This window comes from Humulus lupulus, chromosome 5 (genome assembly GCF_963169125.1).
Source record: "Humulus lupulus chromosome 5, drHumLupu1.1, whole genome shotgun sequence".
Classification (NCBI taxonomy): domain Eukaryota; kingdom Viridiplantae; phylum Streptophyta; class Magnoliopsida; order Rosales; family Cannabaceae; genus Humulus; species Humulus lupulus.
In genome coordinates, this window is record NC_084797.1 from 229,607,368 (window position 1) to 229,624,826 (window position 17,459).

Sequence of the window (17,459 nt, forward strand, 5' to 3'; positions counted from 1 at the left end):
GATTAAATTTAATAAGGAGTAAAGTTTGAATGTTATAGGGTCAGTCATCAGCTTTGAATACGTTGAAGGCTTAGTCAAGGCTGTTTACTCCATTCAAACTTAGCTAAAAATGTGTAATTTCGTGTTTAAATATTCAGCGTATGCCGATATATCGCAGCTATAGGGGGCGATATATCGCAGCACGTAGATACGGAAAACACGAGACGATGCACGGTCGCCTCGAGCATACTGGCCCAGGCGATATATCGCCTACAGGGGGCGATATATCGCCTCCTCCAGCATGAATTCAAACTCTTTTGAATTCTTTTCCTTTCAGCCATTCAAACTTCTTCAAAAGTCCAGCATCTTTTGAACGAGTCTTCAGCCTCTGCTGAACGATTATTCAAATGATTTTCACCTAAAAAGCCATTATTTTTATTCAAGTAAAATCAAGATACTTTCATTCCCAAACTCTATAAATAGGACCTAGTACCCAGCCATTATTCACCTTTTGCTCTAAGTTCAGAAGCTGCTAGTGTTAAGTGAGTGTGAGAGTGTAAACACCTGGTTTGGGAAAATCATAAGCTTAAACATCATAAGCTTATCAAACACTTTGGGAAGTGAGGTTCTATAGTATTTCGGTTGAGGAGTAGATTGGTCTTTCAAGTCTTTGAGGTAACCAAAACTCTAGTTCATTTCTGTATTATGTTATTTTCTTTCTCATAGTCTTCTACTCAATCTCTAACCTTAATCTTCATTTTGGTTAGGGAATCTAAGTTCTTGAGCACATAAGTTTCGGTAAGCATGTTTCTCAAATGGTTTAGTCTTTCCATCCCTTTCATTTCATCTTATTTCTTCTTTAGACTCTCTCTTTCTTATGGTTTTAGGAGTGTTCCAAAAAGTCCCAACTCAGTCCACACATCTCGGTAACTTTGGTAAGGAAAATAGGCTAGAATTAATATGTTATATGCTTATGTTATCTTATGTTTTATGTTGTTAAATGTGTTATGATATGTATGCATGTATGTTTGTAGGCTTGGGCATATGACCCATATGACTAACAAGACCCCAAATGGGTTATGGGCATATGACCTACTTAGCTAGTAGGACCCCACTAATCCCATGGGCATATGCTTGTTTAGTCTATGGGACCCCAAGTAATAATGGCCATTATAATAAGTGTATGTTATATGTATTATGTTAAGTCTTTATGTTTCTTATGAAGTTATGTTTATGACTATGTGTTAGATTTTCCTTGCTGGGCATTAGGCTCATTCCGTTTTGTTTTATGTGCAGGAAAATAAGCTTTAGAGGCGGAAAGATTCGTGACGCTTAGAGGATGTGTATCGATGGGGAATGGAGTCAAGGGGCCGAGCGTTATTTTATTCGAGGATGTAGTTTCTGTTTTATGTCTTTTTACATGTATTTTCCGCACCATTTATGTAATGTCTTTTATTTTAAATCATGTTTTGTTTTTAAAGACAATGGGATCCCATATCCTTCTTAGTATTCTATTTATTTGTAAGTAACTCTTATTTTACAAGTTACTCAATAAAATTATGGTATTTTCATAAAAATGTAAGTTTTATGTATAGTTTCGTTAATGGTCCAAATAGTCTAGATTAGTGGGTCATTACAGGGAAGCAATAGGAGGACGTATCGCTGGCAAAGCGCTCAGGAGGATTGATCCCCGAGAGGCTCCTCTCATCACAACATATCATGAAAAGCTCATCGGACCCCAACTATTCAGGCCTGAGAGACAAATGAGTGTGCATCAAGGTGCATCGAGTTTTATCGATATTTTTTTTACAAATTTTAACGTTTTAGATATGAAAGAATTACGAAAAAATTGAAGAAAAAAATCATGCTCAAATCTATATGAAATTCATAGATTAGTGTCTTAATTAAACTTTTAGCGGGTTTAAGTTCTAAATCATCAAACTATCTTGGGGTATTTTTTTTAGTCTCTATGGATAATTTATGTAACGCCCTGGTTACCCCAGAATAGTTACGGTGAACAGTGAACCGAAAATTTAACTCGCTACCCGAGTTCTTTGGTTAAAAACATGCTTCTAGGTGTTATTAACAGGCTAAGGTGGAAAATCAATCAAAAGGAAAGGATATATTTTATTTAGAACATAAAACTGTTTATGGGCCCATAAAAACATTTACAAGTTATTTACAACTCAAAATGGTCATTATAGTTTCAAATAAACAAATATGTCGACCTAAGCGGCAAAAATAGGGTAAACCCCCTAGTTCCTCTGAGAACTCCTTGGATGTGGTGGTAAAGCGGCCACATATGTACATAGCACCACCTAAGCTCTCCACTCAAGGCTGGGTGAGCTTTTCTTTCCCTTTACCTACACCACATAGCATCCATGAGCCAAAGCCCAGAAAGAAAACACAATATAGCATGAATATAATATCAACAATGATCATAATAATCATTCAGGACTTTCAGTCCAAAACAGATGAGTGACAATTGAAAAGTCACTAAGGCGGGTTCCGTTCCCTCTAGCCACGTGACGATAGGGTCACCAGGGCTTTACAAATAAGTGATCCTTTCACTAGCTTAAACAGGATAGGTGCTTGATGAACAAGTCACCAACATAACCTACCTTGTGACCATAGAGTCACAGCCGTGGGATTCCGCTCCCTAGCCATGTGACAAGCAGCCACCTAGGCCTTTGGCCCTGGCTCTGAGTAACTAGTCCAAGACTAGTCAAGCGCTTATAAGTTTCATCGACCTTAGGGTCGGTCCAGCATTAATGCCCCTAGAGTCATTCAATGCTGATATCGATTAAATCTAATCTTTAATTAGTCTTGCGTTCAGGACGCTTATGCCGTTTCTGACTCTCAAGTCAGTAATATGCGACTAGTGTCGTCCCTGACTAATCAGTGTCATACACAAGTAATCAAGCTCTGCTAAGCATTTAATATGAAATCAATGTCCGCATTTACACAACCAACATGCATCAACAACAATCATGCATGTCATATACACAGGGTGCAGTTTTCTTACCTCTGATTCGAGCGAGAGTTAATATAAGAACGACCCTTGAAAACGATCAACATTTAAGCCTTTAGTGGTCACCTAGTCATAACCAAATATGGGAAACCATCAATAAAATGAAAAACAAAGGTTCCCAAACCAAAATCTATCCTCCGGGACATCAAACCCCACTAATCCGGGTAGTAGGAACAATCCCTAGGCCTAAAACCAAGTTCCCAAGGTCAAAATACTCAAACGGCCTCAAAAACCCTGCCTGAGCCGCGACCCTAGCACCTTGAGCCGCAACCCCCAGCCACACCAGGAGCAAGGGCCACGGCGCCCACTACCCAGGGCCGCAGCGCCCAGCACGCCCAAAAGCCTCCAGCTGCTTCTTCGAGCCGCGGCGCCCAAGAACAGGGCCGCGACCCCCACCCGAGGACCTGCCATAAACTCGATTTTCTTCATCCCAAACCTTCCAAAAACATACCTAAACACTTTCAAATCCAAAAATTAAAGTTCTGAAACATCCCAATGATCCAAAATCATCAAATCCCGAGGCTCAAACGAAACAAAAACTCAACGATTCACAAAATCCAATTCAAAGCTTAGAAAATCTAAAAACTCATAACTTAAAACTTAAATTACCTTTAATTGGGTTGTTTTCTGTTAAATCCTTTGGTCAAGAAGCTTCTAATCTTTCCTAGGATCGCTATGCCTCGATCCTTGCTTGATTCTGACTCTTAGAACTCAAGATTTCTTCGAAATTGCCTCGAACGGTAAAAGGAACTAAAAGGAAAGAGATAAAGTGTTTTTCTAACATACGGTTCTATCTGACAAGCTACTTCAAGCTTGGGTAACCTCAAATAAAACCTAGTGCTCGGGGTCCCGAAAACACCCCCGGGGACATTATAGTCAAAATTCCCAAAATTTTCTCCTGTTCTCAATAATTCCCAATTTATCATCAAATAACATTCTCATCACTCAATACCCCAATAAAAGACATCGTTATGACAAAACCGCTAATTTGAAATTTAAGACCGTCTCATGTCGAATAGCTTGAATATATCTCCATAATAATGGGATCTCATCCATAACTCACAATATGCACCAAAATACACAAATATTCCCCCAACGGGACAAATTACCAGAACACCCTAATAATCAAGTGCGGACCCACATGCATGTATATAACATCATATTATAATATAATTCACAAAAGCATGCATATAATCACTTAATGGCATAATTAAACAGTTATGGCACTCCCGGCCTACTAATCCAACCATTAAACCGCATTATGGATTTCAGGGCATTACAATTTAAGAGAGAACAAAAATGGAGGGGAAAGAGAGAGGAGAAATGGGGGGGGGGGGGGGGGGGAGAGAAAAAAAAGGCTTTGGAAAAATAAGAAAAAAATAAATAAAAGAGGGTGAGTGATGGTTGTGGTTGCCTGTCAACCATGGGGAAAGAGGCAGTAAAAGAGGGAGGAGAAAGAGATGATAGGAATAATGGGAGGGACATTTTTGAAAAAATGAGAAAGAGTATCATCAAATGGTAATGTGCATATAATATGGTATTTTCTTTATTTATGAGCTCTAAACTCAAATTTCCGTAATAGTATTATTCAAAATTCAATAACATAGTAATAGCTAGTAGTACTTATTCATATTGATCATTGATATTGTCAATCTATGTAAAATTTGAAATGAAATCAAAACATGATGCTTGTTGATGACACAAATTTGATTTTTCTATTTCTAGAAGTGTTTGATTCTCCGATCTTCTCCAACCAAGCAGAGATCTCCGAAGACCGTCAAATCGCCTGGGGTTTCCTACTAGAAAGCATAAGTCAGAATGGGCCTTAACAAATATCAACTCACCCTATTTATAGGGAAAAAATCAAGATAAAGCAACGTAAGGAATACCCCCTGATTGGATGTTGCATAATAGAATTTCCTGCCTAAAACTGCCTTCTTACAAATTCCTTATGCAGAGGCTAATTAGAGGACCCGCCTCTTACTTCATGGCCTCTGCGCATGCTTGCCTCTGCGTGCTTTGCTTCTTACTTTGTGGCTTTTGTGCGTGTTTCGCCTTTTACAAAACAAAAACGCACCACTTTACTTATCTGCAAAAGGAAATATTTTTTGGTTGAATATTTTGGAGCTGACAGTGCTTATGCTTAACAACATCAAATCAAAGATTGTCAAATATAGAAGATTGCGATTTGATATGGGTAATAGTAATACGTATAGGATGAGTAAATTCCCAAATGGAATGGAAATAATAGGAGAAGAGTTGGACTCATTCTTGGTTACGAAGGGGTTTTTACACAATTTATTACAATATTATTTTTAATTACTATATTAATACCAATTGATATATTTTCATTTATATATACAAATCTTAACCAATTTTTTATTTTATTTACTAAAATTGTCTCTATTATTTCTTATACAAATATTACCTAATTAATTGAGAAGCGTGATATTATGGCATGTATTTAAAACTTACCATTTTAAAATCTTTTCTCTTTTTGGTTTATTTCAAAAAAATTATGAGCATCTGACAATGCACAATGCACATTTTCCCAAATTCAAAATCAAAACCCCAAACCTCTACTTCTCTCCATTTCCAACCGAAAATTCATACACTCAAACCCATTTCTATTCTTCATCTTCCAAACCGATGGTCTCAACGAGGAGCGCTGGTGATACTCTTTCCATAGACTCGTCGGAGAAGGAAGAAGAGATGGAGGTTGAGTCTGAATCCGAGGAGACTCGCCGGTGATACTATTTAACGTGACTGTTTGTTTATTTTTATAAACTGAATAGTATATTTTTATTTTAAATTTAATATATTGGTTATTATTAGTAGCAATTATGTTTATTTTTATGTTTATGCTCATGATGTCATTTTTAATTTTTTGGATTGTTTTGTATGTTATTTTTTTTCCTTTTTTTATGAATATAAAGTTATGTTTATATTTTATTTTTATGAATATTTCTTGCTATAAATATACAGCTAAGTTTATGTTTATTTTTTTAAAAACATTGTTTATTTTGTCAATGTTGAATGAATATATTGTACTTTAAACATATTTGTTTATTTTTTAATTGTTATTTTTTGCTTTAAATTGGTAGATGTGGTAAATGTACACATTTGTCATATTTGTGTATTATGTTTTAATAAAATAGACAATATCGTATATGTTAGACAACAACGATATTGTTAAACACCGTTTTTTTTTATCATGATTATAATTATACATAGTAATTTTTTTAAATCTTTATCAATAAAATAAATATATTATAATAGCATATTATAGTTATATAAACGTTTGTTAATTTATTGTTCAATGTTTACTTTTATATTACATACTTTTATGTCTATTTTTTCATTGTATTAGTTTATCAAATTAAACAACTTTATTTAGACAATTTATAGTAGTTTTTCTGAAGATGGTTATTCAAATATTTCATGAATTGCCGTCATCAGATAATTGTAGCATCTCATTTAATTGAGATAATAATTTGAATATTATATAATTACAATTTGATTTATTAATTGAATTCACATAATATTAAATATGGGAAGTTATATATATAAAACAAATTAAAAAGTGGCTTAATTGGTGGAATTGTGTTTATATAATTATGTTTCATAATGATATATATTATATATAATTTTGTAAATAATATTATTATAGTAAATTCTTTACTTTTGTATATAAGTGAAAAATGTCTATCCATAAAACATAGACAAAGAGAAGAAAATAGCAGTTGATAACAACCCATTACAAACGTATTATATTAGAATGAGTTTACTTAGCTAGTCCCTTAATTTAGGGCTCATGGAGATATTTCCTTTTGGCCCAAAATATCTCTACTATATTCTCTTTGTATATTGGGCTAGGTGTCGTCCATCACTAATGCCACCTTGGACTAACCGAGTAATACCATTTGACTCACTAACTCCAAGTCAACGGAATCCAACATGCTTGATTTAGGCTTAAGTTATGGTGGACTACATAAAACCACGATGACAATTTTAGGCTTTTAATTATTAATTTTACAACAAACAATTTTAAAATTTTATATTTTTTTTGTTTGTTTTTCTTTTTTCTGATATCATACAAAATAAATTATTTTGGAAAAAAAATTCCCAAAAACATCAAATTCTCCCAAATAATCTCTTAACAATGAAATCATATAACTCGCACTACTCTATTATATAGTTATATTAATGCTGTCATATAGTTACAAGAGATTCTTCTATTTTATTACTTTTCTTTTGCTTAGTACAAAAATTCCCCTCTTTCGTCTAATTAATACCAAAACACTATTTATTTGACTAATTAATATAAAAATTGTATGTATTTTTTTTTTATGTTAATGCTTTGTTCAGGATATCCAAAGTTGGTAAATGATACCTGGCTATGATTTGTATCTATGTTTAGAATAAGTATTAGGTCAGTTTTTATTTCAAATCTTTTATTAAGTTTTGTAACCTCTCACTTTTAACTTTTCATAAATGTTTAATTGTTAAAATTTTGTTCAATTATACGGTCACTTCTTCATAGCACCAATACCACAAATGGCAAAGTCTCATTGTATAGAGCAGATGCCGGAAGCGATACCAAAGCAAGAGAGGAGAATCATAGGAGTTGTAGAGGACTACCGAGAGAACTACGGAGTTTCTGCAACTTCCGACAACTTTCAACAACTTCTACTATTTTAAATGACTTCCATCCAATTTCACTCCCAAGATGTGTCCTAGTGTTGGGGTCCTTAGGATGTGTCTTATTGTTGTTGTTGAAACTGTTAGAAATTTAAATAAAGAGAATGGAGAAAATTAACAAACATAATAATATATTATTAATTGAAGAACAGAAAAAATAAATACAAAATAATAAATTATAAAACTGGTAATTGAAAAGAAAGCTGAGGCACGTAAAACACGCTTTCCTTAAAGCAGATTTGCCCCTCTACCTGATTTGTGTTAGAGGATACGTGAGCAACCACTTCCCAGGATACAACAACTAACGAGTAGAGGAATACACCACTTTCACTACTCCAGCGAACTCGGATTAATACATTCACTCTATCACCTTAAGACTTGCGAAAAACAAAGAAGAAGAAGACAAGAGAGCTTTTTAGTGAGTGACTCTATTTGTTGGTGTCTCTAGAATGAAAGGTGAAGCCTCCTTTTATAGGCTTCATATGGGGTGGAATACCAAGTGTGGACACAAGGGAATTAATGCCAATTCCCACAAAATTAGTGATATTGATCAATCACAATTTTTACCATAATTTCTAATATCAATCAGAATATTCACCATTATTACGGTGATTACATCATTGACCAAATCTGCATTTATTAGCAACTATCAATGGACCACATTTAAGGCATCAATTTTCCATTCATACATTAGCCTAAGTTGGCTATTTATTATATATAAAATATAATTTTTCCAACAATCCCCCACATGAATGAAATTGATCAACTATAAGGAATACACAGAGAAAAGACTCACAATGAATTGACAAGACTCGACTCGACTCAACACGGTGATAGAATTCTACGGTAGATACCTGCATAGGATAGGTGGGTGTTAACCTTTGAACCTTCCCTTGTGAAAATATATTTACCTTACTAGCTGATCAGTGGACGCGATGTCTTTGAACTGTCTGCTGTTGATGTAAATAATGATATATCTCACACAGATATCTTCCTGGCATCATATCGGTTCTCATGATTATGTTCATTTTGGCCATGAACATCCGCCTGGTTCTGCGAGAGGTTTTAGAGAATTTAGCCCCCACAATTCTCCTTTGAAGCGACCCCACTTCTTTCTCACATAGGTGACCTCTTAATTAAGAACAATCTCGCATTGCCCCGTTCGGACTTCCGACGCATAAGGGTCATTAAAAGCTTAATGCTTATCCTTTTTCCACAACGGGAATCACTATTTCATCAACAGAATAGGTAGGGTTAGTCCCCACAGTGATCTTACAAGGTTTATATAATTAGGTTGTCCCATTGAACCTAGATCTTGGGATCTCCAGTCAACTAGGTTGGGTTTTCCTTTATATCTACCTTATTTCTTCTAGGCTTAAGTCTCATTCCTTCTGATGTCTTTTCAACTTGATCTCTATTTAATCCTTTGGTTAGCGAATCCGCAATATTATCTTTTGACTTCACATAGTCAATTGAGATAACTCCAGTTGAGATCAATTGTCTAATGGTATTATGTCGTCGACGTATATGTCTTGACTTACCGTTATATAGAACATTCTTTGCTCTGCCAATTGTTGCTTGATTATCACAATATATACATATTGCAGGCACAGGTTTAGGCCAATCTAGAATATCCTCTAGGAAATTACGTAGCCATTCTGCCTCTTCACTACATTTATCCAGAGCAACAAACTCAAATTCCATTGTAGATCTAGTGATTACAGTTTGTTTCGAAGATTTCCATGAAACCGCTGCACCACCTAGAGTGAAGACATATCCACTAGTACCTTTTGAGTTATGAATATCAGATATTCAACTTGCATCAGTGTATCCTTCAAGCACAGCTGGATCTCTGGTGTAGTTTAGCCCATAGTCACGAGTATACCTTAAGTACATAAGTACCCTTGCAATTGCTTTCCAGTGTTCAACACCTGGATTACTTGTGAATCGACTCAAAGTACTTATAGTATAGGCAATGTCCGGTCTAGTACAACTCATCAAGTACATTAGACTTCCTATTACTCTAGCATATTCTACTTGGGACACACTTTCACCATTATTCTTGGATAGATGCTGACTTGTATCGATTGGTGTTCTGGAAATTCCAGAATCATCTTTACCGAATTTGTCAAGTATCTTGTCCACATAGTGTGACTGACTCAAACTGAGTCCATCTGGCGTCCTTATAATTTTTATCCCTAAAATTACATCAGCCAGTCCCATATCCTTCATGTCAAACCTTGAGTTTAGCATTGTTTTGGTGGATTTAACCATTCGTTGGTTGCTTCCAATAATGAGTATGTCATCTACATACAAACATAGAATGATGTATCCCTCGTTTGTGGTTTTGATATACACACATTTGTCACACTTATTGATTTTAAATCCATTTGTCATCATGACACTATCAAATTTTTCGTGCCATTGCTTTGGTGCTTGCTTAAGTCCATACAGTGACTTAACAAGTTTGCAAACTTTCCTTTCTTTCCCTGGAACTACAAAACCCTCGGGTTGTTCCATGTATATTTCTTCATCAAGATCTCCATTTAGAAAGGCAGTTTTTACATCCATTTGATGGACTTCTAGATTTCGCAATGCAGCAATTGCCAAAATCATCCTGATAGAATTTATTCTCGTCATCGAAGAATAAGTATCAAAGTAGTCATAGCCTTCTTGTTGTTTGTAACCTTTTATTACCAATCGGGCCTTGTACTTATCAATTGTTCCATCTGTTTTCATTTTTCTTTTGAAAATCCACTTGGAACCTAAAGGTTTACATCCAGGAGGAAGGTCAACTAGTTCCCAAGTATGATTTTGCAGGATGGAATCAATTTCGCTCCTTATGGCTTCCTTCCAAAAAGGACCTTCAATAGAGCTCACAGCTTCTTTATATGTTCGAGGTTCTGCCTCTATCATATAAATTAGAAAATCTGGTCCAAAAGAATTTTCTATCCTTGCCATTTTGCTTCGCCTTGGCTCTACTTGGACTTCATCAGTTTCCTCTTCTTGTTCTCGATCATCCATCGTTTCAGATGTTCGCTTAGAAGAGCCTGGTCTAACCCCATTATCTTTGCAAGGAAATACATGTTCAAAGAATGATGCATTCTTTGATTCCATTATCGTATTCTTGTGAATGTCCGGGTTTTTAGACTCATGTACAAGAAATCGATATGCATTACTATTTTGTGCATAACCAATGAAAATTAAATCTACTGTTTTTGGACCTATTTTCATTCTTTTTGGAAATGGTGCAATCACCTTAGCCAGACATCCCCACACTTTTAAGTATTTGTATGAAGGATGTCTACATTTCCATAATTCATATGGTGTCTTTTGATCTTTCTTTCAGGGAATCTTATTTAAAAGATAATTAGCTGACAAAATAGCTTCACCCCACATGTATAGCGGTAATCCAGAACTTAATAACATGGCATTCATCATCTCTTTTAAAGTGCGATTTTTCCGTTCTGCCACTCCATTGGATTCAAGAGAATAAGGTGGTGTTACCTAGTGAATGATTCCATTTTGTGCACAAAGTTCACTAAATGGTTCTACATATTCACTACCACGATCACTTCTTATCATCTTAATTTTCTTATTAAGTTGATTTTCAACCTCTTGCTTATAGAGAGTAAATTTCTCTATAGCCTCATCTTTGTTTTTTAGCAAGTACACATAACAATACTTTGTACTATCATCAATAAAAGTAATAAAGTATTTGTTACCACCTCTTGTTTGAACAAATTTTAAATCACAAATATAACTGTGAATTAAATCAAGGGGTTCAGTGTCTCTTTCAACTGTTTTGAACGATGACCTGGTTAATTTCGCTTCTACACAAGTTTCGCACTTATGTTTTGAATCAATATTGAACGTGGGTATGTGATTCAAGTTAATTAATCTACGCAAAGAATTATAATTAACATGACCTAGTCTACCATGCCATAAATTTGAAGACTCAAGAAGGTAAACAGAAGAAATACTATCTTTATTATTATCAATAACAGCATTTGGCTTAACAGCCATTACATTCATCTTCCACATGCCCTCTTTTACATAACCCTTCCCAATAGGAACACCTGCTTTAGTGAGTACAATTTTCTGAGATTCAAACACCATCTTGAACCCATGTACACTCAGCAGAGTTCCAGATATCAGATTCCTACGAATGTCAGGCACATACAGTACATTTTGCAGCTTGACATTCTTTCCAGACGTCATCTTCAAGAACACAGTTCCTTCCCCTTTTATCTCAGAGGTTGCCGAGTTGCCCATGTAGAGCTTCTCTCCATTTTCCAGTGTAGTCAGATCAGAGAATGCTGACTTGTTTGCACATATATGACGAGTAGCTCCAGTGTCGAGCCACCATTCCTTTGGATTCGCATCCACCAGGTTGACTTCAGAGACCACGGCATATAAGTCTAATTCAGCGACCTCTTGGGATATCGAGTCCACCATATAGGTCTCATTGCCTTTCTTCTTGCGCAATTTTCACTCAGATGATTTATGTCCCATCTTTCCACAGTTAAAGCACTTCCCTTGGAACTTTGGCTTCTTTGAAATTCCTCCTTTCGGTCCCAACTTGGGCCCTTGCTTGTGCTTAGGATTCTTCCCCTTTGAGCCTCTATAATGCTCCATCAAGTTTGCCTTGGCAGCATTAGGATTCAAGGTTCGCTTCTCATTACCTTGGTTATCCTCTTCAACGCAAAGTCTGAGAATGAGATCTTCAACACTCATTTCCTTTCGCTTGTGCTTCAAATAGTTCTTGAAGTCTTTCCATGCAGGGGGTAGCTTCTCAATAATTACAGCTACTTGGAATGATTCACTCAAAACCATTCCTTCAGCATGGATCCCGTGGATGATCAATTGAAGCTCTTGCACTTGGCTTATCACATTCTTGGAGTCTACCATCTTGAAGTTCAAGAATTGACCAACCAAGAATTTCTTGGCGCTAGCATCTTCAGCCTTATATTTGTGGTCCAAAGAGTTCCACAATTCTTTGGCTGTTTTCTTCACACTGTACACACCATACAGAGTGTCAGATAAGCCATTCAGAAGATAATTCCTACACAGGAATTCAGCATGCTTCCAAGCGTCAATTGCTTGCTGAGTTTGCACATCTATCTCATCCTCTCCAATAAAGGGAGGATCCTCTTTAAAGAATCTCGCAAGATTCAATGTTGTCAGATAGAAAAGCATTTTCTGCTGCCACGTTTTGAAGTTCACCACAGTGAACTTATCCGGTTTCTCATTATGGTTCACAGGAACCGTTGAGACCGTTGGTACCGAAACTTTCACAGCCTGACCCTTAGATTGGTCCTTGGTGGTTGAAGCTGGAGTTCGGGGAGATCCTTCAATGCTTCCAGCAGCAATGACATCCATATTTTCAGCCATATCTGATTGGTGTTAGACAAAATTTAGTTATTTTACGTTTCCAACAATAGTATATGATAATTTATAAATATGTATTCACTGCCTAAAACAGTACCAAAACTAAAAAAAAAAAATTCGCATAAACTAATTGAATTAGAGAGATCCGAATGAGATAATAAAAGCATTTATACAATCAGACATGGAAAAAAAAATATTAAACATGAGGCATTAAGAGCATATAGCTGGCTATCAAAATAAAAAAATAACATATATAAAATTATATGGATTTTAAGGACGTGAAGACAATTAAAATAAAAATGTTATATTGATCCTATGTAAATAATGTAAAATGTAAGAATCAAATCAATATATATCATTATAAAATCAGAAAGGATGACAGAACAATTATTATTTTTTTTTTTTAAAGAAACTAATTACATCGTATCATAAATTACACATATTTATAGCATAATATAAAAGATATCCTAAAGGAAAAACAGATATGTAGAAAGAAAGTATATGAATACTATAAATCAAACATAAATTGATACAAAAGAATATGACAAATAATATGTCAAATAATCAAACATAATATATATATAGAAGCCACACAGAAAACGTAATCATGCATACAAACTTTATATATAAATATATATGATATGAAGTGGTTGAAAACACTGTAATGAAACCGAGATCAATAGTTCACAGTATATATACATATAAATGAAAAAAAAAATTACACCAAAATTTATTTATAACGAAAGAAATATGTCCTTCAACCTGTTGATCTTCTCCAAAATGAATCTGCTTTAAGATTGTTAGAAATTTAAATAAAGAGAATGGAGAAAATTAACGAACATAATAATATGTTATTAATTGAAGAACAGAAAAAATAAATACAAAATAATAAATTATAAAACTGGTAATTGAACAGAAAGCTGAGGCACGTAAAACATGCTTTCCTTAAAGCAGATTTACCCCCTCTACTTGATTGGTGTTAGAGGATATGTGAGCAACCACTTCCCAGGATACAACGACTAACGAGTAGAGGAATACACCACTTTCACTACTCCAGCGAACTCGGATTAATACCTTCACTCTATCACCTTAAGACTTGCGAAAAACAAAGAAGAAGAAGACAAGAGAGCTTTTTAGTGAGTGACTCTATTTATTGGTGTCTCTAGAATGAAAGGTGAAGCCTCCTTTTATAGGCTTCATATGGGGTGGAATACCAAGTGTGGACACAAGGGAATTAATGTCAAATCCCACAAAATTAGTGATATTGATCAATCACAATTTTTACCATAATTTCTGATATCAATCAGAATATTCACCATTATTACGGTGATTACATCCTTGACCAAATCTGCATTTATTAGCAGCTATCAATGGACCATATTTAAGGCATCAATTTTCCATTCACACATTAGCCTAAATTGGTTATTTATTATATATAAAATATAATTTTTCCAACCGAAACTAGAGTCAAAGTCAGCTTCTTCAAGCACCCATGCACGAGTGTGCAGAGGAACCACTTCTGAAAAGCATGCAAATTGAATTAATTGATGGGAAATAATGAAGTTAATTATGATAATATTACATATATATTTATATAACTATGACAATCAATCACGTGAAGCTTAAAGTTTTTTTTGTTTCATGTATATGTTTATTATAACCCAACATGTATAAATGTAGTTTTTTTTTTCTCCTTAAATACGTCTAAAAGATATGAAATCAAATCTACAATATTAATTAGGTTAATGGGTTGTTGTAACCACTCACTGATGCCAACACAACAATTTGATCAAGTTGATAATGTTGATGAATCCTAAAGTTTATTAATACAACCACACTATAAAATGATTATGTTGATTTGATGAAGTTAATTTGTTTATGCAGTCGATTAAATTGCTAAAAAAAAATAATTAATTGATTTTAAAAGGTTGATTTGGTAGTATAAGTTGTGTAAAGGTTGCTACAATAATATTCATAAAATAATTTGGTTGTTTCATAATTTGATATGGTTGCAAAATCTGGTTGCATAAACTAAACAAATACGTAACTATAAGCAACTCATAAATTTTATAAGCCTCCTTAGAAATTTTAAGGGTTGCTATATAGAGTTAATTAGAAATTTCAAGAGCTGTTTATAAAGATCATGGGTTGCTTAACATGTTGCTTTATAAGTTGTTTATTAAATTCATTTTGGGGTTGCGGGTTGCATTAAGGGTTGCTAAAAATTTGGTGATAGTAAGGATTATGGGTTACTTAAAGGTTGTTGCTTAGAAATTCCAGAGTTGCTATATAGAGTTTCTTAGAAATTTCAAGAGTTTCTTATGAGGATCATGAGTTGCTTAAAAGTTTCAAGGGTTGCTTAACATGTTGGTTTATGGGTTGTTTATCAAGTTCCTTTTGGAATTGCATATTGTTTAAGAGTTGTTTTAAGGGTTGCTAAAAATATGGTAATAGTAAGGATTATGGGTTGTTGCTTAGAAATATCAAGAGTTGCTACATAGAGTTGCTCAGAAATTTCAATAGTTGCTTATGAGGATCATGAGTTGCTTAACATGTTTCTTTATGAGTTGTTTATCAAGTTCCTTTTGGGATTGCGAGTTGCTAAAAAATTGGTGATAGCAAGGATTATGAATTGCTAAAGGGTGGTTGTTTAGAAATTTTAAGGGTTGCTATATAGAGTTGTTTAGAAATTTCAAAGGTTGCTAAATAGAGTTACTTAGAAATTTCAAGGGTTTCTTATGAGGATCGTGAGTTGCTTAAAAGTCTCAAAGGTTACCTAATATGTGGCTTTATGAGTTTTTTTATCAAGTTCCTTTTGGGATTGCGGGTTGCTTAAGAGTTACTTTAATGGTTGCTAAAAATTTGGTGATAGTAGGGATTATGTGCTGCTAAAGGGTTATTGCTTAAAAATTTCAAAGGTTGCTTATGAAGATCATGGATTGCTTAATATGTTACTTTATGGGTTGTTTATCAAGTTCTTTTTGGGATTGCGGATTGCCTAAGAGTTTCTTTGTTGTTTATAGATTGCGGATTGCGGATTGCCTACTCAAGTTCTTGTTTATAGTAAGGATTATGGGTTACTGAAAAGTTGTTTTATTTGTTGTTTATCAGTTGCTTGAGTAGTTGTAAATGTTGCTTAAGGGTTGTTGAAGGGTTGTTTCATTTGTTGCTTAATTAGTTGTAAAGGTTGTTCTATAAGTTGTTTATAATAATTATAAGTTGCTGAATAGGTTGCTTGATGGTTATTTTTAAATTTTGTTTATATTGCTATATAGGATTTTATAAGAATTTTGAGGTGTACTAGGCATGATATTGATGTCTCCCAAAAATGAGAGGTGATGCTAATAACACCTCAAAATAAATCAAATCTAACTTGAAATGATGTTAGTAAGCAATTCCCAAGATCTCGTCAAATAAAAAAAAATCAATTAGAACCAAATGAACTATTGCAGTAAATCAAATCTAACTAGTAGTAGGGGCATGTATTACTTTCTTAGGGAATTTTTCAGTGCACATCTTAGAATGGTTTTTCATATCCATTTTTTAAAAAAAATTCATCGCTCTCTTCCTCTTTGTATAAGGAGTTTTATTTATCTAAACGATAATTTATTAATGGCTACATGAACCTCTTGCTTTCTTGTTTGTTTGTTCCATTTCAGATTTAATTCTTCTGCCAAAGACACAATCCACATATGATTCATAAAATATCATTTAAGTATATAAATAATACAAAAAATAAATTTCTTTCCAACACAATATGACACGAGAAAGAGAGAGAACGAAGAAATAGTATAGAGGAAATAAAGTAAACAAATAAACCATAAATTTTAAAAAATGCATTTATAAAAATGAAAAAGGAAAAAAAATGACATAAAAGTGAAAAATAATAATAAATAACCATATTTGGGATAATTTCCCTTGTTATGCATAGTGTTTAAAGCTAATCAAAGTAAAATAATTCAATAGGGTAGTTATATGATAGTCTTTTCTACTATTATATGAATATAAATAGGAGCCATTTCCAATTTCATAGCATTAATATTCAACTTTAATATTAATAAAATATAAAAATTGTGAGCATCTAATTTTTTCCAGTTAAGTAATAAAAGGTGTTTTTACTTTATGATGACTTTGGTAATTTTTCTCATTATAATTTTGAATATATTTATTTATAATTATTTTTATTTCTCATTGTTAAATTATTTTAAAATAATTTTATTATTACTTTTTTTTAGTTTTACAAACGAGAAAGTATAAGGTGTTGTTTGGTAACAATTAAAAAATATAGTTTTTTATTTAATTAATTAAAAATTTGATAATTAAAAATAAAATGTGTTTGGTAACTCTGTTTTTATTT

At 33.8% G+C, this 17,459-nt stretch overlaps 1 protein-coding gene across 1 annotated transcript; it reads right to left on the reverse strand.

Moving 5' to 3' along the window:
- Positions 1-12,202: 12,202 nt before the first annotated feature.
- Positions 12,203-13,105, reverse strand: LOC133780043 (uncharacterized). The gene has a single exon (XM_062219927.1). It carries the CDS (start codon positions 13,103-13,105, stop codon positions 12,203-12,205), a length of 903 nt encoding a protein of 300 aa, XP_062075911.1.
- Between the last annotated feature and the right edge of the window lie 4,354 nt (positions 13,106-17,459).